The sequence below is a fragment of the Anopheles aquasalis genome, chromosome 3 (genome assembly GCF_943734665.1).
Source record: "Anopheles aquasalis chromosome 3, idAnoAquaMG_Q_19, whole genome shotgun sequence".
NCBI lineage: Eukaryota > Metazoa > Arthropoda > Insecta > Diptera > Culicidae > Anopheles > Anopheles aquasalis.
This window is the reverse complement of record NC_064878.1, coordinates 54,888,549-54,913,569: the sequence shown is the minus strand read 5'-3', so window position 1 is coordinate 54,913,569 and position 25,021 is coordinate 54,888,549. Positions and strand designations below refer to the sequence as shown.

At 48.8% G+C, this 25,021-nt stretch overlaps 1 protein-coding gene across 5 annotated transcripts in view; it reads left to right on the top strand.

Moving 5' to 3' along the window:
- The window catches only part of LOC126579212 (uncharacterized), a 43,732-nt gene that overhangs the window by 9,216 nt on the left and 9,495 nt on the right, over window positions 1-25,021 (top strand). For all 5 annotated transcript variants that reach the window (XM_050242607.1, XM_050242606.1, XM_050242603.1 and 2 more), the window contains exons 3-5: window positions 7,253-7,716; window positions 10,158-11,144; window positions 11,245-11,344. In XM_050242607.1, coding sequence (XP_050098564.1) covers window positions 7,543-7,716; window positions 10,158-11,144; window positions 11,245-11,344 — 1,261 coding nt within the window. In that variant the 5' untranslated portion in view covers window positions 7,253-7,542. The remainder of the gene's footprint in view (window positions 1-7,252; window positions 7,717-10,157; window positions 11,145-11,244; window positions 11,345-25,021) is intronic.

The following is a 25,021-nucleotide window of genomic DNA, read 5'->3' as shown; positions in this document are numbered from 1 at the left end:
ATAGGATTATAAGCGAGCGCAGGCGCACGGTACGCTGGTGTTGCTGTTCGTGTTGTCGTTGAACCGTCGCTGAATGTTTCGATCGGAGAGAGGACTTTGCGCAGCAACCGATCGTGAGGTGAAGGGCACAATCATGCTGTACCACACGGTTTCTTGGGGCCCTTTCCGCAGTGTTCGCCTCCCTGGCTCGCTCCAAACTAATTGAACGACTGTTTCGAGGGTGCGACTCGAGAGATCAGATGCGACTCGTGTTTTTTTTTTTGGGGAGGGCAAAAGGTCGGAATGCTAAGTGCTTTTGAGTAGCGTCCGCGGGGTCCCCCCGGTATTCTCGACACAATCTCGCAGCTAGTCAATAGGTTCAAGTCCTTCTCAAATGTTTTTCTATGCGCTTTCCCGGTTCCCCCAAAAACCGCTTCGTGTCCGCTTTCTTGTGTGTGGCTGGTACTGATGATGAATGCGGTGTGCGGTCATCTTCTTCCTGATGGCACAACTCTGTCTGCTTACATTGTTCGGAGCGCTGGGGGCCATGTGTGAAAGCTCCACAAGCACCCACCTCTCTCTGACTCATGGCAATCTCAATCCAGAAAGGGGGAGGAGGGCGCGTTCGGAATGAAAATATTACTTTTGGAACGAAAGAACACAAGACAAACGAACCGAAAATGAAACCACTTGGCTTCCACGATAGGAGGAAGGCGACGAGTGGGCGAATGTCGTTCGGTTCCGTTGTCGAACCTCTCGTCGCGGCCTGGCACGCATGTGCTCTTCACTTCACGCTGACGACGGTTGTTGATTGTTTACGGCCATCAGGTGTGTGACAATGAACGGTGGTGCTGGTCTCTTTGGTTTGGTTTCGTCGCGGTTTGGCTCGCGCGGCACTGTCGCGGTCACGGTTGAGAGACGCGCAGCGCGATACCTTTCTCAGATGTGTTTGCTCGTGCATTACATGCATCATGATCGCTTCTTCTCGGTTAATGTTTGACTATCTATTTGAGCCAACTTGCCATGTGACTCTCATGGATGATGTGGTCGCATTCGGTGCGGAATGGTACCACCACGACGGGCTGTTGTACCCACGGTAGATATCACTTGAGTGCGCATTGTTGTTTGTTTTCAGACGGTGCGAAGAGAGCAATAGAAAGTTCCGAAATCGGTTGAACCATTTCTCTCCAATGGTGTGGACTCCATTTTCTTGACGGTGTGGGCTGTATTTTCGTTTCCATTGTCGATGCGTCGCGTTGCTGCTTCACCTCAACGAGTGATGGTTTAACCGAATTCGATAAGTGGTTGTGGGGTTCTCTTTTCCTTCTACGATGGCGATCGCGAGAATGTTTAATGCCGCTGAATGATTTCATCTAAACCGCATGTTTGCCAGCTTCCCTCTGGCATCTGTCGTGACGAGACGAAAAGAGGAATATACTGCTGATGATGCTGCTGCTGCAGGCTGTCCAAACTTCGCAGCAAGAAGAAGATCTTATGCTGCTGCTGCTTCTGCATTCGATCGTTATTAGTGCGCTGCTCTCCGTTATGCTGTCTGTAGCATGTAGCTCCTTCATTCTCCTCCGGAGTCCGGAGCAGCAACATCGCTCCCGCGAGATCGATCATTAATCACGCGAGACGCGAACCACAGTGGGAGCCAAAAAGCGCCGAAAAATTGGTTGATAAATGCTAGCTTGGAGGTCTTTCTTCTTTGGTTGTTTTTTTTTTATGTGTGGCCCTTCATTGGGCCTTTTTTACGATGCGACTGAACCTTTAATTTGAGGAGGAAGCCTCCGCTTTTATGCGCTTCCAATTTTTATGTTAATTTTTATCATCAAAGAAACGCATCACGATGCAACGATGCAACGGTTACGAAGGAAGAAAATGGGACCGTGAAGGGGATTGCAAAACGGCAACAAGTGTGGGAATGATCGTGGCATACAGGTAGCTGTGCTGTTGTGCGGCAGGTTTTATATAAAATCGTAGTTGGCGTCCATCGATGCGATGCTTTCGGTTCGCTCATCGCAGAAGGCTTTTGGGAAGAATGTTCGTTCTGGAGTTCTATTCCTTAAATATAAGAAATAGTTTGTTTAACCATGATTAGTTCTGAATAATACCCTCTACAAATTGTGGTGACTTTGCGAGATGAACACGTCTTATTCTGCTGTCACCGAATGGCAGCTTAGAGTGGATTCAAGTGGCGCCATTTTTCGGTGGTTTCTCACAAAAAAAAAAACCTACAGTTCACACACCAGACCACCAGCAGCAGCAATGGGCATGCATACACATCTGGCATCCGGTCGCATCGGCAGCAGCGGTGACCATCTCTCTTTCGCGGTAGTAACCTACGGGAGCGCGAAGACGTCGAGAAGGACGATGGCAAAATGACAGAAAATTAAATGGCTACCACCACAGCAGCAGCAGCAGCAGCAGCAACATCATCATCAGCAGTACGAAATCGTCTGTAGAACCGTGTTCGTGTTCGAATTCGCTTCAAACTCAACCGTCCAGTTCCGTCTCGAGGACCCTCACACTCCTGTGCGGAAAATAATGGTTTCGCGTTTAAAAAACCACGCTACGGTGTGCCGCCGATGCTTCATCCTCTCTTGTTTTTCTTCTTCTTGAGACCTTCGCCATCCCTCATTCCCTGCATTCATTCCAAAGGGAGGATCGGCGGGGTGGTTCGTTGCGTTGCTTGTCGTGACCTTTTTGTGTGCTTTTTTTTTTTTTGCTTTCCTTGGGGTTGGAATTTTGGGAAATAACTCTTTCTGCTTTCGGCGTACCACGCTTCGTTCGTCCGGCACCGGAATACCAAAAAGGCCAGACACTGACGCTGGCGGGACGTTGGTGCATTTGTCAACGAGGAGCACTGTGCTGTGTGGCGACCGGTGGTGCCATTGTTCCAGTGGCACAATCTCACCCGGTATCGTATCGTCTCGTGTCTCGTCATCGACGTTCGTCTCCGTCGTCAGCTTCACGCTTTCGAAATGGCCGCAAATTATATCCTTTTCGCTTCTCGCTGGTGCCCCGCTTCCTAATCATCGCGATGCTCTGCCCGGGGGGGGGGATGGAAAGTGGAAAATTAATACTTCGAAAGCACCACCACCACCACCTCCATTCTTTTGCTACCACCGAATGGTGAATTTGTTGTTATTAATTTCAATAAAATATTGTTGTTGATCGTTGACCGGTTTTTGGTAGTGGTGGTGATGGTGGTTTCGTGCGCTGCATAATGTTGTTCTCCCGGTTGCCTACTATGTTGCCCGATGGTTCGATCGTTTCGCCCGCACAATATGCTCCCTCGGGTGGCGGCAGCTGGTGTGTTTTATACGCGGGCACAACTTTGTCCAGTGGTCGTTCGTTCGTTCGGTTTGCGGATTTTGTTTATGAAGAAATTCAATGTTCTCCAAAAACTTGTCCCCGCCCCCCCCCCCCCCCCCCCTTGAACCCCGTTGGCTCAGTGTGTGCAACTTTGTGCTTCCCAATCCGAGCATGCCAGACAAAGTTGTTTAAAACAAACATAATACCCATGGCAGGAGCTGTAGACGAAGGCGACAGTTTTGTGGTGCGCTTCTGTTGGAAGTAAAAGGTTTTATGGCGCAGATTGGAATACGGTTGTCAATACACGGTTGTGTTATGGGGGGGGGGGGGTTGCTAATGCAGCATTACACTACGATGTTGCACTCCGTGGAAGGATATTCCGTGTTTTAAAGCCCGGCATGCGTTGCCATGGCATTGCCATTAGCTGGTATGATATTGAAAGGTGATGTTGCTTTGATTTGAATCAAATTCCAATCTTCCCTTTGGGTACCTGCTCTGTGAAGATGAGACACGAAGCATAAAAATGGCTTCGCGAGGCTTCGGCGGATCCGTAATCCGGTGGAATGGCAGCATACCGGGTGAAAAATGAATTCCAGAAGGGCAACAGAGACAGAATGGGAGAGAGAGAGAGGGTCAGAGCGGTTGCCAAAAAAGTGAAAGCGAAGGAAATCCAAGGCGCGAAGGTAGAGCAAAGATGGAAGAGATGGCACTTGGCGTGGTGGAGGCATGTTTTTCGGATGTTTCGCACGCTCGATGACGAAAAATGTAAACCATCCTGCGAGGAGATTCACGAAGAGAGATCACACTCCTTCGATGGTTATGGTATGGCCGCTTTCTATTTGATATCCCCGAAAATGGAATACCATGTGATTAGTACGCAGATGTTTCCAACATAAACGATCGAGAAATCACAGAGAGAGAGAGAGAGAGAGAGAGAGAGAGAGAGAGAGAGAGAGAGAGAGAGAGAGAGAGAGAGAGAGAAAAGAGTAAAGAGAGGCACATGCGGTTGTTGATTTTTTAAATTATTTTTTATGAATTAATTAAGAAACAGCACACAGTCGCTAGTTATTCCTGACATTTACAAAAGACAAGCAGGCCATGGTTCAGAAACTCTTCCTCTGACCAACCGGGAGGACTCGTCATCATCAGCCATTGCCAGAAGAATATCGTGAATACTAAAAACAAACGAATTTACCTCCCAGAATTACGTCAGCAGCACCTCGGGGCGCGTCATCATCGAACTAATAATCGCCAACAGACACAAATACACATAGCGTCCGTTTCATGACATCATCATCAGAGCACCTTGCGTCGGTTGGGACCAAAAGGGCCGTCGGGGTGCCTACGACACGGAACAGGTTGACCTTTAAACGGTAGCAGCAGCACCACCATCGTGCCGTTCTTGGTCGCTTCCTTATATTTTTGTGTAGCATCCTGGGGTTGTGTGTTGTATGTGCACGATGGCTTCTTCGCTTTATGTACAGTTGCACGGCGTGTGCGCCCGGTCGGGCCGGGTCGAGCCGGGAGAACCCTCGGTAACATAATTTTTGGCCCGCTAGCCGCCACCATGGCGTGCCGCGGCGCGTGAAGGGAAATTTTATATTCTTTCAACCCTCCACCCCAGCGAAGGCCGGCGGTTCTGGTAGCAGCAACAGCAGCTGATGGTACATTATTTATCATGAATTTGTTGTTTTGCTATGGTGCTACGAGGGCACACAGCGCCGTCGCCAGCAAAACATTCTATTCTACCCTCGCTCTCTCGCTCTCTCTCTTACTTAGTATCCCTCTCTCGAGCTCACTCACAGCACCCCTTGAGCATAGCAAGGTCACGTGTTCGGGATTGCACGGCTCACGCAACTCACGGGTCCGTCCGTGTCCGTCCGTGTGCGATATGATCTGATTTGGGGGTGTCCGGCTTCTTTTAATCCAAGCGAGGTGCGAGCTGATGGGTGCCATGGGTCATCATTGTTGACGTCTGCTGTTCAGGTGCGTGCTTCGATTGACGCCATGCATCTCATGTGTTCCAGCACGACGACACAAAAATGTACGAATCGGCAAAGGTGTCACGTTGCTCTCCACGGCAATTGGCCGCACGGGGAAGTGTCCTATTACTTCACCGCCTCGTTTCAGTATGAGGCGACGCAAGTAAATTCGTGGCATCCTCACTCCCATGTTGGCGAGAGTCGGCATAATTAGTATCGGAAGAGGATGTACCGCGCGTGGGATTTTGCAATTGGAGTCATAATTACAGAGCAGGCGTAGTGTCAGTATCAGGCGCCTTTTTCCAAGCTGTGTAACCGCATTTACGATCGAACATTTTATGAATTGTGCTTATAATTGAATTGAATTCAGTAATATCGCAATTAAACTTAATAAACTTATTCAAATAATGTTTTTTTTGTGGGATATCGAGCAGTTCAGCATGTCAGTCAAACAAAGTTAATTGTATTTAATGCAAAGAATATATGAAATGCTATCAAAATGGATTACATTCGGTCTACTGAGCCCACGTGAGCGGTCATATTTCATTTCTTTGTTAATTTTGTGTTTGAAAAATACGTAAAAAATCTAATGTGGTTGTATTTTTGTTCCCATCAAAATGAAACCTATTCTTAAGAGCTAAGAAAACAGTTTTGGACAAAATGCACATTGAAACCATAAAGAAATGCATCCGGTTTGTGACTTTTGGAGGCACAAACTATCACACAGCGATGCTCTTCTGGTTTTGATAGCAGCCAGTAGCTAAACAATGACTACGCCTCGTTAGTATATTTAACGGATCTGTGTTGCTCATAATTGGATAGTTTGTTTCTCCCGAAAGTTTCCCAACAAACCAAAACCGAGCGGCATCCCCTGGAAAAGGCTGGTGACACTATGCTGACAGTGCCACCGATGATGGTACCCCGGTCGGTCGGTCGGTAGGTCAAAACTAAATGTAATTTGAAACTTCTGCGTGCCGGCATTCCGTTCCGGCACGGATCGGAAACCACAAAACCCATTAGGTCGGTGAATTCCATTAGTGTGTGCGGTACGAGAGCCTCGAGTGGTGGTTGTAGCGAGTGTGTCCTGGCTGCTGCTGCGGTTTGGCGTAGAGCCGATGGTCAACAAGAGAGACAGAGAGACAGATTTGGGATAAAATTGGAAAATGTTTTGTTAACATGATGCTCGTTTAGGGGGGGCCGGCCGATCGTTTCAATGTGAATAGCCGTTGACCTCCTTGTGGTGACACGCAGTTCACAGTTGAATCGCAGCCAAAAAAATCAACGGCTTGTATGCCGTACCTCTTGTGGTCTGCAAGCATGACGTATGACCCTAGTGGTGCATCTTTGTTAACCACATTAGGCGAGGCGGCACGTTGAGTAGAGGAGTTTCTCTTTTTCGACAATGATACCAATTGATCCCTTATGCGCTTCACCGACATCACCGCTGTGTGTTGTTCAAGATGTGTACAAACGAAACAATACGCTGATCCCTACGTGCTGTACGAGGCTTAGTTTCTCCCCAAAAAAGTATGTTCCTTTCATGCTACGTCGCTTTCATAAACGGCCGGCCGGCTCCTCTTCACTCCCTAATGCATCAAACATCATCTCCATACACATCCATGGTGGAGCTTTGTTTGCGTCACACGCAAAGCCGGCAAGTCATTGAACTTGTATATTCCGCCCGGGGTGTAGTGCCCTGATGGATGGCTAATGCCACCAGCACACGGTGTCTCTGGGAGTTGACACACAACCTGAAGACACAACAATGATGCCGGGCTACAGTGCTTCAAAGGACAGCAAGAGCGGTCAGGCATGGAGCGAGTGAATGAGAATGAAAAGTCCTTTCAATTTGTACCCCCCCCCCCCCCCCCCCCCCCCCGGTCACAGTACAGCACAACTTTTCCCCAAAAAGTTTGTCCACCCCTTTTGCTAACGGTTTTTTTCTTTCCTTTTCGTCTCTTTCTCCCGTATAGATCTACATCTGGGGCCCAGCACCAGCAGCACCACAAGCAGCAGCATAATTGCATCTCGTCCAGTGGTGCGGTGGACGACTTGTAGTGCCGGAGCACCACAACGGCAAAGGCTCTCTTCAATTACTTTCTACTGAACGAACATAATCATAGCGGAGAGATAGAGGAATCGTAAGAGACGATACAGAGTGGGAGAGCGTGGGCGCGCGCGCGCGCGTGAAGGTGCACCCAACATCCCGGAACATCCCGGCTGCTCCTTCCCGGCCCCGCCCTTCCCAACAAACGGCACGTGAATGATGTCTGTGCAGCAGTACTGTTTACGGTGGAACAACCATCAGCCGAACTTCATCTCGGTCTTCTCGACGCTCCTGCACAATGAGAGCCTGGTCGATGTTACGCTGGCCGCCGAAGGACGACAGCTGCAGGCGCACAAGGTCGTCCTTTCGGCGTGCAGCTCCTACTTTCAGGTAAGCTGACTACGATAGTACAACGATAGTGAGGGATGGCGCACCATTCAAGTTCGTCTATCAATATTGCCATTTCGCAAAGGAAGAAAAGAATGAAACGAGCTCTAGTACATCATCGGTGGGCTACTACTACTACTACAACGACAGAGTGGCTTATCTGCACGGTTCCTTAGTCGAAGAAAATTTTGACTTTTCAGTAATGGAAGGCACGAAACTGCATGTGGAATTGAAGAGTGACTCTATACACCTTGGCATCTTGTTGTTGTGAGAGCACTCCATATCGGAACACAAAAGCCGGGGTATCTCTTTGAGTTAAGATATGCCAAGATTAGACAGATTTCTTGTGTATTAAAGTGCTTTTTCTGTCAACAGGAGCACCGCGTAAACACGTTACCGTTTGTTGTTTTAAATCTGTGCGCAACTTGGAAGATGAAAATAACGTTATTAAAAAATACATAAACAACGTACTGTCACTGTGTGTGAACAGTTGGGGTTTAACCTAAAGCCTCCTCTCTCAATCTACTACCCCACTTCTTGTGCCAAGACTTTCCGCCCAACTGTGGCATTGAGAGTGTTTAAGTTTCAATTCACCTAACTAACGAACTCACGACGAAGAAGAATGTTATTATTTCTCGTCAATGGGCGATGCGGCGAGAGGCGAGGAGAGGAGCGGTGTACAAATGAGCTACCATAATGCACTCCACAGTCGAGATACTGTGTGTCGGTGCCGTACCGTGTGATGGTGAGGAAGGGGAAAATCCCTCGGGGACACTTTTTGTCGTAACGACGACAACGACGATGGCGGCGGGGTCGAACATCATCTAATGTGCGGCGCACAAGCCAGATACTGTCGAGATACTGTGTGTCGGTGACTCCTCCGGCAACCTTTGCGCAACGCTTCGCGTTTAATTAAGTTATAGCGAAGCGCTAATCCTTTCCTCCAATGCTTCCACCCCCTTTTGCTACGTACACCCGTTACTCTCCTTCCCCACGGCTATGGCGCATAGGACAAACAGGACGAATGGGACACGGGATATTAATGATACGAGAGCGAGAGAGAGAGAGAGAGAGAGAGAGAGCAGGCGAAAAAAGGGAAATAAAGAAGCGGCACATTTTGTATAGGTAGTCGCTTGAGGGAATGTGATGGAAATGTCCAATTAATCTCTGACCGGGCATGTCACGCGCGTGTGTTTGTTGGTGTGTTAGGTGATGATAAATAGGAAGCGCTCACGTGAAGAAAGTTTCGTCCAAGGCAACACCGATCGATACAGTGTGCCCTGGGGGGTGTACTGTGCTCTTGGCTTGTCTTGGCGTAAAGCGATTAACCTTTTGTTAATTGGGACACAACTAACTGGCACAATGAAAATCTGGAAAGAAAGGCGGAACAGGTAGCGCTCCACATTTGCTTGCTCTTTCTGTGCGCCAATATGCGGAAGATCAAGAAACAATCTAGATCTCAGTCTAGTGACCTAGAGCATAAATATTGTTGCATTACATCATCAAAGCACCACAGCGTAACTATGGAAACTACCTTCCGTAGCTATGGATCATAGCAACGTTAGCAAATATGAGGCCTAGCGTTGTGCCTAGCGTGAGGCAGTAGTAATATTACTCCTCAGTGCTGACTGTCTCAATAAAAAAGCCAAATTCCAGAGCGCACCAAGTATACCGACGGGCTTTAGCCGAAAGAATCAAGTGGTCCCGGGGGGGCTTGGCCCCTTCCACACTGTTTCCGGTTCCTAGTTTGCTATCATTCAGGAAGGGAAGTGTTCTGCGATGCCGGCCTGGCACACCATTTTGCAGTCGAATACTTTCGCCTGCACAAGGGAATATCTTGTGTCCCTTTTTTTTAGATGATGAACACACATATACACCGGGAAGGGGTGTAAAATAATGCGTGAAAAATTCATCATCCATAGGGGGTGAAAACCTCTTCGCCGGAGGCTCTTTTTAGCACCAGCGACGGTGAAGTTGAACCCTTGATTCGAGGGTTCGAAAATCGGAGGAGGAGAAGCACTGGTGCCGAGCGGAATGGTTGAGGTTTGAGATTTACGATTTACCCCGGAAAAATACTGGAGGGAACAAAATAGAGAGCAGCCAGAAGCGCGCGGTTGAATGAACCGGAAACGGGAGAAAAGGAAGAACACCCAGCTGCTGCAAGAGGGGAATGGTCTCTAGGCCGTGTTCTAGTTTGATTTGATGTGAAAAATGGTCCCCGGTGTGGTGGACAGAAAAGCCATTGTTTTCAATAGCTTGGGGTGCCAGATGTGTCGTGAGCCTTTCGGGACTGATACAGTGTTAGAAGAGAGCAAAAAAAAAAAAAAAGGATAGACACAGAGAAATGGCCTATTTTGGGCATGATTTGAGAGATGATGGTGCGAGTATATTGACGAGTTTAATTCTAATTTTGTCTTCTTTTCCCCTCTCTACCTCCTTTGCAGTCACTGTTTACCGCCAATCCCTGCCAACATCCGATCGTGATACTGAAGGACGTACAGTACAACGATCTGAAGACGATGGTCGACTTCATGTACTACGGCGAGGTGAACGTGTCGACGGAGCAGCTACCGCAGGTGCTGAAGACGGCCGAAATGCTGAAGATTAAGGGGCTGGCGGAAATGCCCGATGCGTCGGCCGTCTGTAAGGCGGACCTGAGCAAGCTGGATGCCTCCGATTTGATTCAGGGCACCAACGTGGTAACCGGTGCAACCGGCGAAGCGATATGGGCCAGCGCAGAATCTCAGCAGCAGCAAGCGCAACAACAGCAGCAACAACAACAGCAGCAACAACAGCAACAACAGGCACAACATCATCAACAGCAAGCGCAACAACAGCAGTATCACCATCAGCAACAGCAGCAACAACAGCAGCAGCAGCAGCAACTACATCAACAACCGCAACTGCGACGGTCTCCTTCACCCACGACGAACATGTCGCCTGCGGCGCGAAGAAAGCGGTTACGAAAGACCTCGACCGGTTCCGGTTCCCTGTCTACCGAGCGACTCGCCCAGCAACAACAGCAGCAGCAGCAGCAGCAACAGCAACAACAGCAAGCCGCCGTAGCAGCAGCCGCTCAGCAACAAGCAGCGGCCGTTGCAGCGGCTGCAGCAGCCGCCGCCGCCGCTCAGCAGCAACAACAGCAGCAATCAGATGAGCACGGTACCAACACCGATGGTACGCTCAATCTGGTACCGCACCTGCACATCCAACAGCAGGTGGATAACATATCGTACAGTACGGGGCATGGCACGCTAGCGTTGGGTGCGGCCACTGCTGCGGCTGCTGCAGCAGCGGCCGCTGCAGCCGCTGCCGCCGGTAACAACATCCGCATCATCAAGGAGAGTCCCAGTTCGGACGTGGATCAGCAGCAGCACGAGTCATCGCAGGAGAGCGTCGACGAGACGGGACACCATATGCCCAGCATCATCGTAAGTATATCGTAGTCACTAATCACAGACCGCGAAAATGTTTGGCCAATCCACTTACGATCCCCATTATCCCTCTATCTCTTATTCTAAAAACATGTAGAAAACGGAGGATCTAAGCGGCGTCACGCAAACCATACCGATGGACATTACGACCACACCAACCACCGTGAACATAACGCAGTCTCAAACGCAACATACCGGTAAGTGGTGCAGTTTAATGCAATAGACCTTCAATCCATGTCTGCTGTGCTGTATGCCTGTCGTCTCTATCATCGTGTCTCCATTTTCTTCATGCTTTTTGCGTTCTCATAATGTATTCCGTTCACCCATCTCACCCATGACCATGGCACACTGACACATCAATAACATCAGAGTAGCTATTGTTTTCATGTTGCTAAGCGAATTCTCCAGAAGAGAATCAAGCGAAATGTTGGTTTTTAATTTAAATTATTAAATAATTTACTTCTTCTTCATACCCAAGATTATGCCAATCTATTCCGTTATTCATTTCATTAATTTCATCGTGAACATGTTAGCAATCGATCGATCGATGCGATCCGTCTGCTCAGTTCGCTCGTGACATCCAAAAGACAAGCACAAATCGAATTTAACTCAAATGCAATTATCGTAACTGAAAAGTGTGAACCCTCGGAAAGCCACTCGAAAGTAGTGCGATCAAGTGCGAGCAGACGCACACTAGCATTCCCGCCGCATTGTGCCACATTTTTCTCCGAACGTTCGCTGAAAAGCAGCGGAACAAAAATGGAAATTCCTCCATCTGCGTTTTTCCTTTTTGTCGGGTGGAAGCTACCGTTTCGTGGCAAGCGCGCATGTGTAATGAAATGCAACCGATGGTTTGGGCGGGTGTGAATGTCCTTTCGGTAGGAGGACCACAGATGAAGCAGCGGGTAAAGGGTGAAAAGGGTGTTCTCGCGAAGCGCGAAGTACGTTGAGTGAAATGAAATTAGCCCGACGTTAAACTGGTTAGTGGCTCATTACAAAACTTGGGAAGCAGCGATGCTACCACGGTTGTAGTACACCGATGCTAATGCGACCCGAAAAACCCGTTGCATCGATTTCCTGATGCGAATCGATTTCGCTAGAGAGATAGAGACAGTAGCTGTGGAAAAATGTTGAGGGAAATAATTGAAAATCCATTTTGTAGCATCCATGAAACTGCGAGGCACTTTTCTAATACGCTTCTTACTTATGGATCTCAAAGCATTTGGAAACAGTGCTGGTAAAAATACAAAATCATAAACGTCGGTCGTTTTTTTATTAAAAGCTAAATGAATCGATTAAAATCGTATAGATAAAAAAGGATCAAACCGGATACGCCAGAGAGCTGCTCGAGTATCACATGTATCTCTGCTGTGTTGCATTTGATTAAAATTGGTTCCGGATAAATCCCACCAGTGGGCGTCATTAGAGGTTGCTCTCATTCCTCCCACTGCTACTGGACACGCGACTACAGGGAAAAGGGTGTCCGAATAACCCTTTAACTGTCATTATAGTATCCAACGTTTATTCCCTACTCTCTTCCTTTCCCTAGCACGGAAAAGGTGGCAACGGATGGTGGTTAAATGGTGTCGATCCCGATTGAGCCTTTGATGGGAGTGTTTTTCCTGTTTTCATCCTGACACGCGCGGGGCAGCTAGGCTTGATGTTCTCGCCCTCATGTTCCACTGCTCTGCTCTCCCGGCTACATTCACTTACATTTGACAGGCAGCAAGCAGGCGAGCAGCAACTGGAGTAGGCCCGGTTGCTATAGCAAACTTGCTGCCACTGCACTCGCACCTTTGATGCACATCGTTTACAATTCCGCCCCGCGGAGCTCGCGGTACAATTTGGCCTTTGATGATGTGCTTGCTGCCTCCCCGTCGCCGTGTGGTTGTCATGCTTAAATGGGTCGATGGGGTTGATTTCCAATAAAATCAAATCACGCCACCAGAACGCGCTCCTGATCGATACCAGCAGCACAGCACGCGTACAGTGGCCGGAGTGGCATGCATTTGATGGGCGTTTGGATAATGTATCAAGGTGAACACGGACCACGGACATTGCAACCGCAGGGGGTAGAGTGTTACATTGGGCACGTGGGCACGAGCTGACATTGATAACGAAACCGGAAGTAGTGGCACAGGAATTATGCTAATGGTAGTTGGGGTTGTGCGAGCCCCCTAGTAGAGTGGTTTGTCAAAATCCACGCGTCACGCAGTGACCTTAGATTCGGTGTCTGTGTTTGTCGAAATTTATATTTTTCTGAATATCTTTGTAGCAGAAACAAGCGAAAAAAACATTTCTCATGAAACGAGGTTACAGGACGTCATCGTTTGTCGATTTGAGCAGGTGGAGCTGGTTGCTCGATGATTGCGCCATGGCTTATGTGGCTAGATGGAATCCCACAGAATGAAACCAGATGTGACCGCCACAGCCGTGTACCGAACGTAGTTCTGGACCATTCTTCCATTCCGATTGAGCTCCAACGAAGATCTACTTCAAATCATCTGTTTCAACAAACCCAAAATACGCGTTTCATCACTCGCCACCGGCTGCAGTTTGTCCAAAAGAGTGGCAATGTGTGGTGTGGGTGTGGCGTGCATGGTGTGTGTCTGCCCCACGCTCGTTACTGAAACCTATTACTATCGATCTCACGCCATCACACGGTTGCAACATTAGCACCGGTTGGGCACCACCATCACTCTTGTATCCCCGTGTGATGTCGTCTCGTGTCCTGGCGGGCCCCGAGCCGTAACAGCATCCCAGAGAGCTTAATTTCAGGCAATCCATCGCGCCAGGGACAGGGACACCTCCAAAAACCGCTGCCACCACCACCACCCGGAGCATCATTGTTAATGCACATTGGACACGGTTTTACGTGGGCACAATTTCGATTGCTAATTTATTATGCATCGTGTTTGTGTGTTTCATGCTGCCCGTTATCCGCACCTCACGCTCCACCTGCGCGTGTTTTTGGGGTGGATGTGGGTGTGCATTTACGACGGACCCTTGGGCCATGATGCGCGAGCGTGCGCGCGCAAGTTCCCGTGCCTCATGTGCCTATCCGGTGGCTCCAGTGGATGGCCTGCAGGTATGGTCGGTCTGTTGTGTGTGATGTATGATAATGTGTGCGGGAATGATCGTGTTTTTCCTCCACCGGTGCCCGATATTCGATTTCGCTACCACGACCACCAAACGCACGCTGTAGAGCGGCAGGAAGGAGCGATGTATGTGTAATGTGTTCCACTTTAGTGTGTCACCGGCGCCTGCTTATTCATTTATGTAACGAGTAATGTTGCGCCGCTGAAATTTCTTTGTCATTTTCCACCGCGCGGTGCCCGAAATTTTCCACTGGTGGAGTCGGTGGGTGCGTTGGTCGTTGACAGCAACCAACCACTCTCCGCATCTGCGCGCACCGGTCGATAAATATCTTATCAAGGGCTGCTATGCGTTGGGAATATTTTTTTGTGTTTATTTAAATTTATATCCGATTCGCTATTTGCCATTTGGAAGTTGTTGTGTGGCCTGGTCGGGCACGTGTTTTGCCAGCAGTGGCATGTCGTGTCTGATCACCATTGCAGAGGGTGCTAATATGCTTCCTGTTCCTTTCTGTCGGTGAAACGTTAACTGACAACTGGACTGGACTGGACGATGGTTTTATTATTGTAACCTGCGGCACGCACTAGGTAGGCTGTGTGGTAGGCTGTGAAGTTGATTGTTTGACTCATTCGTTGACAACGGTCTGTTCTCTTGACCGCTAGGACAGCTTTAATTCCCTGTCCCCTGGACCACATCACAACGCGTCAAACCGAACCGAAGCTGGTGCTGAAAACAGGAATTGAGGACGCTAAGCTGGTCCGTCCGTACCCTCGAATGCGATAATGCGGTGCTGATGATGATGGCGCGATGCTTGTCGCGTGAACTACATTAGCTTCTGTGGTGTGCGCGTGAACTGGTCAAAGCCAAACCAATGTCGCGGTCGCCAAAACCACCACACCGCTCGAATGCACAAACCAAGCCATGATTTGGTGGAAGGCGAGCAGGAAAATACCTGTGGACACACGCTGCTGTGCGTTGGTTAATTGAAACTCGTTTGTCCACTTTTCCCGGAAACGATGACGCCCCAAAGTTGCCAACAATAACAACAACAGTAGCAGCAGAAAACACACATACACGCGACGATTGTTTGTGTGCGATTGCCAGATGCAATTAGCTGCGAATGGATGCTCTCCATTTTGGCCACATTTTATTGTTTTTCTCGCGCGCTTTTTTCCCCTTTTTTCGTTGTTTACCTTAAATGGAAATCTTATTTGTCGGGTTGTTCCAACCCGTGGGGAGGAATCAGGTGAAAAAAAATGGCGACCATCCACTGCTGCTGCTGGTAGTTAATATAATAATAATTTATTCCTGGCGATTGTAATTAAAATTGGACACGTGATGATGGAACACAGAATGGGTTCACCAGCAACTGCTGCTGCTGCTGCTGGCAATACTTTGGTCGCTTGCCAGGTGCGGAGGATGGTTGGTTCGATTAATTTTGCGTGTCTGGCCGGAGGGGGCAAAATGGGAATGTTTTTATTTCGTTAGTGATTTTCCCGCTTTTTTTTCTCTCATGGCATGACATAATAAGTAATTGGGAGAAAAAAACATGAAAGCGCTTTTGTGTTATGCTCGATTGACGGACGGCGCGCTTATGTTGAACCCCCCGCTGTCGCCTATGCGGTCAGCGATAATCTAAACACGCGCGTTTGGGTTTTGGCCATTTTATTTTTCAGTTCTTTTCCCCAGTATTTGTTGCGGTATATTTGTGTTTGTACATGGGGTATACCCGGCCACCAACAGCGCTCATCATCATCATTTTCACTTCGCGGCTCGTTCCAACGGTTTCCGCCTTTTTGTTGGAGCAAAAGGAACCGGTCGTGACCACCCACAGTCCGCGTCTGTCATGCCGGGCCTGGCCATTCGGGCATAATTTAACAATCAATAAAATCATCAAACATGCCAGTCGCGGCCCATCATGATCATGCGCGGGCGCCCACGACATCCACCTCCAATCACACACCCCAGGCCCCTCCTTTTCCTCGTTTCAGCACGAAAGCTAGCTGAAAATGGAAATTAACAAATAAATATTGTGAGTGAAATCTGGGTGGGCAGAGGGATAACTATGTGGGGGGGGGGGGGGGCACACTCCCCCTTGCTCCAACACCTCAACAACGACGACGGTGACGCCGATCGGACGCAATTGGATGCTGTTTTCATTATTTTATTCATTCCATTTTCCGCCTTTTCCGCTATCGGTACCCAACGAGGAAGGGGGTGGTGTTTTTCCTCCGGTTATTATAATCATTATCGTATGCGCAGTGCTGTCGCCTCGTGCCGCTGGTTGGTGTCTCGGCCGCTGGTTCTCTCCTAGCGCCCCAGGAACCCAGGAACGGGGATCATTTTTGGCCGTTTTTTTACTTTTCTTCTTTTTGCCAAACTCGGCCCTGGGCCCTGGGCACAAGGGCGCAACAAAACATTAATGTCAGTCATTGGGCACTGTGTCCGTGTGTCCCTGTTAGTGTGTCTGTGCGTTCACATTCACACACGCGATTTAAACGGGCACCGGATTCATTCGAATTCACGGACCACCAGGCGCCTCCATCATCGCCACGCGGTAGCCGCCGACTATAATTTGCTTTTTACTTCGTCCGCGTCCTTTTTATTGTTATTATTCTATCCGGGGACTCACTAAATCTGGCTCCTCTTGTGGTCTTCTCTTTTTTTTTTCTCGTGAGTGGAATGCCGTTTGACTGAATGTGATTCCTCCTCGGTGCTTCGGACCAGAGTCCACAGCGATGTGGTCGTAAGCGTCACTCTTATTAAAACAAAACGAGTTCCAAATTTACCAAAGCGACCACTACAAACACATACAGGCGGAAGGAGAATCCATTTGAAAAGCAAATGGGAATTGGCGACCATTTCTCGACCACTTTTCCGCTTTATACGAGGTTACGACCCCCCCCGCTACCGCGGTGTTCCTTATCGTCCTTGGCACACTAACACCTCGCGGAAATACTCCCACACTCAATGGGGCGCGGTGCTTAGAGGGATGGGCCATTATTCGTACCTTTTGGGAGAGGAGGAGGAGGTGGGAAAAAAAAATCAAAAGTTCCCTTTCGCACGAGATTAAAAAGGGGTTTTTTGATTTTCATTAAATTAGAGAGACCCCCGTGCACTCGTCACATGGAACCTTTCGCGTGAGAATGCGTGAAAGGAGGAAGGAGGCGGCGGCGTTGTGCCGTTGCTGCGATGGTAAATCTCATTATTTATTCAAATTTATTTGGCACAAAGCAGCGCGCGAGTCAACGTCGTCGTGACAATCCAAGCAAACCTAGGAGTAGGACGATGGTGGATGGTGGATGGTGATGGCTTTGTGGAAGCGATAAAAAATTAACATCTTCATTTGTCGGAAGGAGGGATGTTGATGATGAATGCCGACAGTGTGTTCCGTCCGCAATGCAGAGACACACAGGACCACCACCTCTGGACCTGGTGTAACGGCTGTAACCCAGCTTATGGGATCGCGATTGTTTTAATTTGGTCCCCGAAAAAAAAAATGGGGATAAGAAAGAAATGCTTTTGGTTTGTTGGATCGCTACGTAATCGCGGAACACACATACCACGATATAGCACAGAGAACAAAGACCAAAGATCGATTTTAAACCACACGATGCAAACAGGATGCAAAAATCAATTGCGCTTTCTAGCTTTTGGTGGAAGAAGAAGCGAAGGTTTCAAAGCGAGAGAGAGCGAGAAGAGCGCACTCCATCTGTCATCCATCATCCATCGGGGTGGTCCACTTCGTCGTCTGTTCGAATTCGAATCCTGGTCGAAATCGAAATCGAACGGATGGTTCCATCTGACGGTCGGGAACGAGCTTTCCTTCGATTTCCACCCAACAGCACATAGGAGCTCGATGCTGGCGCTAGTGCCGGGGAGTAGGTTGTCCTTTGGTACATTTTCCAATCAAGACAACACATTCATTCCTCTCCCGCTGGCTGGTCTGGCACTGGCACTGGTCTGGGACTGGTCGATAGAACCTACTGCTGCTGCTGCTGATGCTGCGTTTCGTTTCGATCCCCGACGGTCGGTGTCCAATTTACCTCAGCGCGCATACACGATGACGTTGTGTTGTGGTCTCGCGGCAGCGGCAACGACAGTGGATTGTGTTTTATTTTTATTCGCTTTTTTCGCGTTTCTTCCCTTTTTTATGGTTTTTAAGTGAAAATGTAAAACTTAAAAACCGAAGGAAGGAAAGTCAGCTTAAAGGTAAGGTACGCGACCAAATCCATCGTCCAACCGGCTCGAACACGGTGTTACGGGGGAACAGTTACCTAACAATGGCCAGTCGAGTCGAGAGTCTCTCACGTGGTGTGATTTGTGTTTAAGCCTTCGCTTCGCTCGTCCGCGACCAGGTTCTCGCTTTTGCTTCTTGCTTTGGGTTCGGGAATTCTTTTGAATTTTTGTTCAACAAAAGCACTGGGCTGTGTCTGGACCGGTGGCTGGACCAGAACATAACGTGATCAGGTGTTGGTGGTGCAGTGCTGCTCGTGCCGGTGGGAGAAGTGTCCTGATGGCGAATTTAATTGGGTTCATCGGCAACTGCTCCTCATACGCGCTCTCGGTGAACACCAGCAGCAGCAGCGGGGCACAAAGGGCGCAAGTGAATCGAACTCAAAGCTTTTGCAGCGGCAAAAGGGGCGAGTACGACCAGAGGACCGTTGGCCGGATGAGTGTTTTTGATTGCAACAAACCGGATCCGGGAGCAAAAAGGTGACGCAAGTGACTAACGGACATGATTTTGGGGGGGGGGGGGGGGGGGGTGGACAAGAAGACTAGTCTTTTTTGGCCACGACCTAAAACCGCCAGGGCCAGGGCCTCGACCAGGATTAGAGAGAGAGAGAGAGAGTATCGCGAAGCGAATGCCCACCTGTCATAGCGCGTGTTGGTTCACGTGGGAATGCGCTCACGGTTCCATCTTTTGCATTTTTTTTTTAAAAAAAAAGGACCTTTTGAGGTCTCTCTCTCTCTACTCGTCTGCACTTTCAATAAATCCTCACCGCTTACCAAACGATACTTTGTACTCTGTACCATCTTTCCCATCGATGAAGCGCCGTCACCGGCCCAATGGCTAGTTTGTGTTGCCGAAAGAGGTCCCGGAGGTGACCGTTTTGGGAGTTAATTGAATATTTTAGTAGCATGTGGAGCGCACAATTGCGTACCATTCCCTTCCGGTTCCCTCTCCCGTTGGTGCCCTATCACGTCATCAGCAAGTTGCCGGCTATTGACAGCTTCACTTCAGCAGCAATGACACATGGCAATCTCGGTAGCAACGAGGCGAAGCGAAGCGAACTACAACCAGCGGGCCTACTTTGACTTCCGCGTGCGTGCTTAGGAAAGGAAGGGGATGGCGAGCTGTCAACGGATTGTACCTGTCTGAAATATGCTTTTTCCATCGATCGATGATGCACTGTTTGTGTCCAATCGGTTTCCCCTTTATCCGCCTCTCGGCTTGTATCCCAGTAACGAGCCAATGGAGTTCGCTTTATGAGCCATTGAATGAATCAATCAGGCAGACAGCATCCGAAAGGGAAGGGTGGCACGATTTAGGAGAGGAAAAAAAAAACACGGAGAAGAACGGTTCTTGGGAAAATTCTCTTCTCGTCCCTCCAGTCAGATCCCGATCGATCATATGCTTCTCGGCGGTGTAAACTAATACTGTTTTATATGCTTTTTCTCCATCTTTCCCCCCCCCCCCCCCCCCCTTCCCATTGGGAGTTTTGTACGAATCGACGAATTGACGAATGAGTAAAGTTTTGCTTCTCGCAGACAAGGAGTTTGCTGGATGGAGAGTGGAGAATAAAAAGATGTAATGAAAGAAAAAGACGCTCCCCCATTCATCACGTTGCGTGTGCGTTTTTCGTTCTTCGGGACGGAAAGTTTTCCATTCGAAGATGGGTGGTGCCACGTGGTGGCAAATCTAACCTGCAAGATTCAGAGGCGCCAAAGTTATGCTCTCGAACTTATGCTGGTGGTGGCGATGGTGCACTCTACGATTGATCCAAATTGATTTCCAGTAAAACGGTAGGGAAGGGGGAAGAGCAACGTGCCATATTACTTCGTGGAACGTATTCGCCTTCGACGCCTTCGAGTCTTGCCATTTTCCATCGGATTTTCGGCTCTTCTCTAATGCAATGCGATTACTTCTGCCGACACTAGGCATCGAAACATGTTGGTTCGGTTTGTGGCTGAAAGGCGTACTCGAGATTGCAAATGAAATCCATCCAACGAGGCTGATGTTTGGTTTGGTTTTATGTTTCATAAAAATGTGTATTTTCGTAATTCTAGAATGCATTAAAGAGCGAAAAGAATCAGAAGCGGTGATAGGCGTTTCAAAAAGCCAAAGAGAACAAACATTCAAAAATAATGAATTTACTTAACCCAATTTTGGGCACTCTGCTGATCGGCTGCTCATCTCTTTGCTCTGGATATCATAATGGTTTTTTTTTTGTTCGAGCCGGGCCGGGTGGCCATGGAGTCCAATGACACTTTGCTCCGTCGAGGATCATCTGCTGCTGCGGGGGGCGAGATAGAGGATTTCATGAGAATTGGAAGAGAAAGAGCACTCCAGCTCTCTCTCTCTCTCTTATGCGAGGGAGAGAGTGTCAGCTAGCCTGGAAAGCACACAGGGCGTTGAGAACGCGCAAAGAACCAAAGCCTGAGGTGACATTGATTGATGGTTTGCTATTGATTTTTCTGGTTCTCCATTTCTCCCCGCGCATTTCGCTCACGCCATGGTGCGCGTTGTTGGTTGGTGCTACCCATTTCTCCATCAATCGCACCATGCTCATCCTCTGTTGCTGTGTTGTATGAATTGTCTTTTTTTTTCTCTGTTTTTGTAAATTTAAAATCGCGAAATTCTATCGTCACTTATGCTCGGGAGAAGCGCACAGTGGCAGTAGGCAAGCCAACGAACCTTTACCCTTTTTAGGGAACACTGGTTGCCCTTGGAACAGCGCGCGATGACAGCGTAGCGACAACGTTTACTGCTGCGCCCTCTGGTGTCTGTAGTACGCGCACGCAGACCACCGGGGCTGCTTTGAGTGTGTTTGAGGTTGCGTTGCGATGCAGATACGATGAAGAATGGCTTTCTCTCGGTCCTCTCTTCAGCATACCACCAACCGCGCCTGCTTTGCCGCGCACTCCCGGAGGTTTGACGTTGAGTAGTTAAACAGAGGCGATTTACGTTGCTGCGGTTCCAAGCTGTCAAGTCAACCGAGAGAGGTAATGTTGACTCAACCCCCCCCCCCCCCCCAGCTGCTCCTCTTTTCTCGCTCGCCCTCTCTCTCTCTCGCCCTTCACTTTCTCATTAATTTCTCCTTTTCCTCGCGATACATCATGCATGCACAGGTCCTGATGAGCGAAAAGAGGAGCTACCAGCACCATCCAGAAGAGTAGTGGTGTGTAAAGCCTTTTCGATTCATCGATTAGTGAATGCAGACACAGTCCACCCATAGGTTGTTTGGTGGAACCAGAAGGAAGAGGAGCAAGAGGACACCTCCCCAGCGTTGAGCAAATTATTCATTCGCGCTGGCAACCGGTGGTAATGGAATGGTGGTCGGTGGTGGTGGTGATTACGTCCGCCACCCATCGATGACGTGACGTTCTCGCGGGGGTTTTTGACGTTGTAATGGCGTGTGCGCGCGGAAATCGATAGAAAAAACCACTCGAGAAACCAATGCTTCATTAGGTCTCCATGGTGGCGTGAGTTCTGGATAGCAAGGCAAAAGCGGAACCTAGAAATCACCCCCATTTCTCCTCCATCTTTACAAGCAGAGTGAATTGAAAGACCTCGGCGCATAGAATCCAATGCTGGGGCTGGTGCACCATGCAATAGTAATGGGGCACTGCTTTTCAAAGCCAACGAAGCTCGACAAGTAATGCTGTATATTTATTTGCCGTTTTTCTTGTGCGCTATGCGAGCAGCGGTTTGATGAAGGAGTCTTTGGTCGGTTCGTGGTCTAGCATCGACTACTTATCAATTGTTGCATCGGAATGAAAGGAGATTGAATTAGTATATATTTCACGTTTAACTGGATTTTCATAAACCCTCAGAATCATGAATGCCTTTTTAAAAAAGGGAATAAAACTTGGGGAAAAAACTTATTCAAAGCCACTTTTACCGACATCTTTTACCCAGAAGCAACGCAAATCTAAATCCCTAAATGCTCGAAGATTAATAGAAATGTGCGGGGGAGGGTTTAATGCCAAGGGGGGGGGGGGGAGGCGCGTTTGTCATCCATCATCGGCGGCCTTTTCCGGAACGCGTCCTTCGTTCGTTCGTTTGCGAGACGAGAAGATATCCTTATCTATTTCGGTTTCTGGCGATGGCGAAGATGAAAGGAGATGTTCGTTTCAGCGAGCACCGAGCAGCAGATCGGTTCCATTTTTGTTCCATTGTTCTGTCCCACTTGTTCGTGTGGAAAACATCCAGATCTGGGAGGGAGAACACTGATGAGGTGGGTGGTAGGATATTTTGGAAGAGCAAACGGACGGTTATTATTACGGCGATACCGGTTCGGTTGGGTAACTGTCTCTCATCTTGTGCCCGATTACTATCTCTCGTCTTGTGATCTTGTGATTGCTGCACCCTTGGGCCATGGGCGGTTACGTTTTAATATTTAAGTCGAATAAAGAACTCCAAACCAGACAAACCCATGGAAATGTGGTTTCACCAAACTTTAGAAAAGGAGCTTAGTAAGCTGCGCTTGATGGATGGGGAAAAGGCCTGCAAACGGGGCGAATGTCAATGTGGACTGTAAATTCAATAAATTCTTATCGTAAATCGTGAAAAGGAGGTAAACTGGATGAACTGGGTAATTATTTTAGACGAAGGGAAGAAAAAAATGACACTTCACTAGTGACACCAAGTGACAATTTTACTCTTCACAGAGAATGCCGGTTATGCCGTGCTGAACTACCCCGCGCGCCGTGCTTCTCGCTCACTACGGGTTGGATGAATGTTTGCACATTTCTTCATCCAAAAATCTCACTCCCCTTTTTTAGTAGATTCCTCAAGTCTCCCCCTTTCGCGTGAAGGCCCGGGAGCAAAAGGATGAACAGAGAAAAGGTGTCAGTTCCGGTTGCCGGCGGCGGTTGGGTGAGTGTGGGTTTGCGTGTGAAGGAGGAGCGGTGGATCGAGTGGGCGTTGCTGTGTCTTCCCGATAACTCTCCGCGCGCTCCTCCCTTTCATGCCCCTGCAATGGTGGTTCTCGTTCTCTCTCTCTCTCTGTCTCGCTCTCTGCTAAATCCTTTCGCCCACGTTGGGGGTTTACCACGGTGTCGTCGTCGTCATCGTCGATGGGAGCGTACAAAACGGGGGAAACCCCGGGATGGGGGGATTTTTGCCGTGGTGGCGGTGGTAGCTAGAGGTCAAGTAGAGCGGGGCGGGATGATGTGTTTTGCATAAAATGTTGCTAAGCGGTGACAAAATGATCATCTAAATTTGATTTTTCGCTCCGATAGGGTTGCAGTGGTCGGTCTAGTGGTGGGACACTAGTGACAGAGTGACGCCAGTGACGCCAGTGACGTTGAGTGAGCCCCGGTAACATAATTAACGGCGGATGGGTATGGACGGTTCCGTCAATTCGATCCATCCATCCTAGCAGCCTGTGTGTGATGCTCATTCAGACGTGCAGCTGAGTGTGGTTCGGAGGGAGGAAATCAAAATGAAGTACCGTTGCTACGTTGCCGTTGGCGGGGACTTAGATTCGACTTTTCCCTTTTCGTGCGAAGAGCTGTTAAGCTAGTTACGTGCGGCTGCACACTGCTCGGTGGAATCTTGAACTAGAACTCAATTAATTATAATCTATTTTATGTCAAGTTGACTACACTGTTGAATGTTTTTCGCTTCTTACTACAACTTTGCTCTTTAGTTAAAAAACTGTTGTGGAAAACATTCTAAAGCAAGTAACTGCGAGAAACTTCTTGTAAAAAGATAATTTATGACAAGTACTCGTCAACAGTCGAGTGGACGGGTATGTAACTACCTAGCAGCTAACTAACTTTAGCATTTGCTCGGAACTTTGTTCCACATCTTCTCCCCGTCTCCGGGTGTACCTTGGCAAGCACAGCGCTGCCAGCCAATTTCCTGTTTTTCATGTTCTTCCTCACCCCTATCGATGCCGGCGAAAGCTTTGGCGAGGCCACTGGGAACGACACTGACATTCTGACGTTGGCGCTGTCCATATGCCCGCGTCTGTCTGTCTGTCTGTCTGCCAGTTCGTTCGTCCATCCGTCCGACCATTCGTCTACTTGCCTTCACTACCGTTGAGCTGCTGAGAGTGACTCAAATCGATCGATTAAAGAGAAGAAGCAGGAAGGGATTGTCGGGTAAGTGGTGAAGGTGATGGTGTGATGCATGATGATGTTAGTTTGAACCTGTCTCTCCATTGCACCCAGCAGTTTTGACGAGCTACTGAGCTTGAGGGCATCAACCGATTCCAGCTCGGCCTGTGCGAGTTGTGTTCGCCTGCCGGGAACTGATGCGTTCGATAGAATGAAAGTCCTTCGCGCGACGTGAATCACGTGGTTTGTCTATGTGTGTGATCTGTGCTACTAGAAGGAGGAAATACCCCACTAGGAAAATGGAATGGAAATGTTTTACGAAGATTCAACCGATGCCTGCTCCGCTCGGACAAAAGTTTATCTTTGTAATTTATCTATGCTGAACGATGATGCTTCTGGGTCTGTGGGAGCTATTGTTGTGTGCGAACGTTTCGTGGCATGTTTCTGGCATGATGGCAAGCGGAATTCAAGCAGTTTACCTGGTTCTC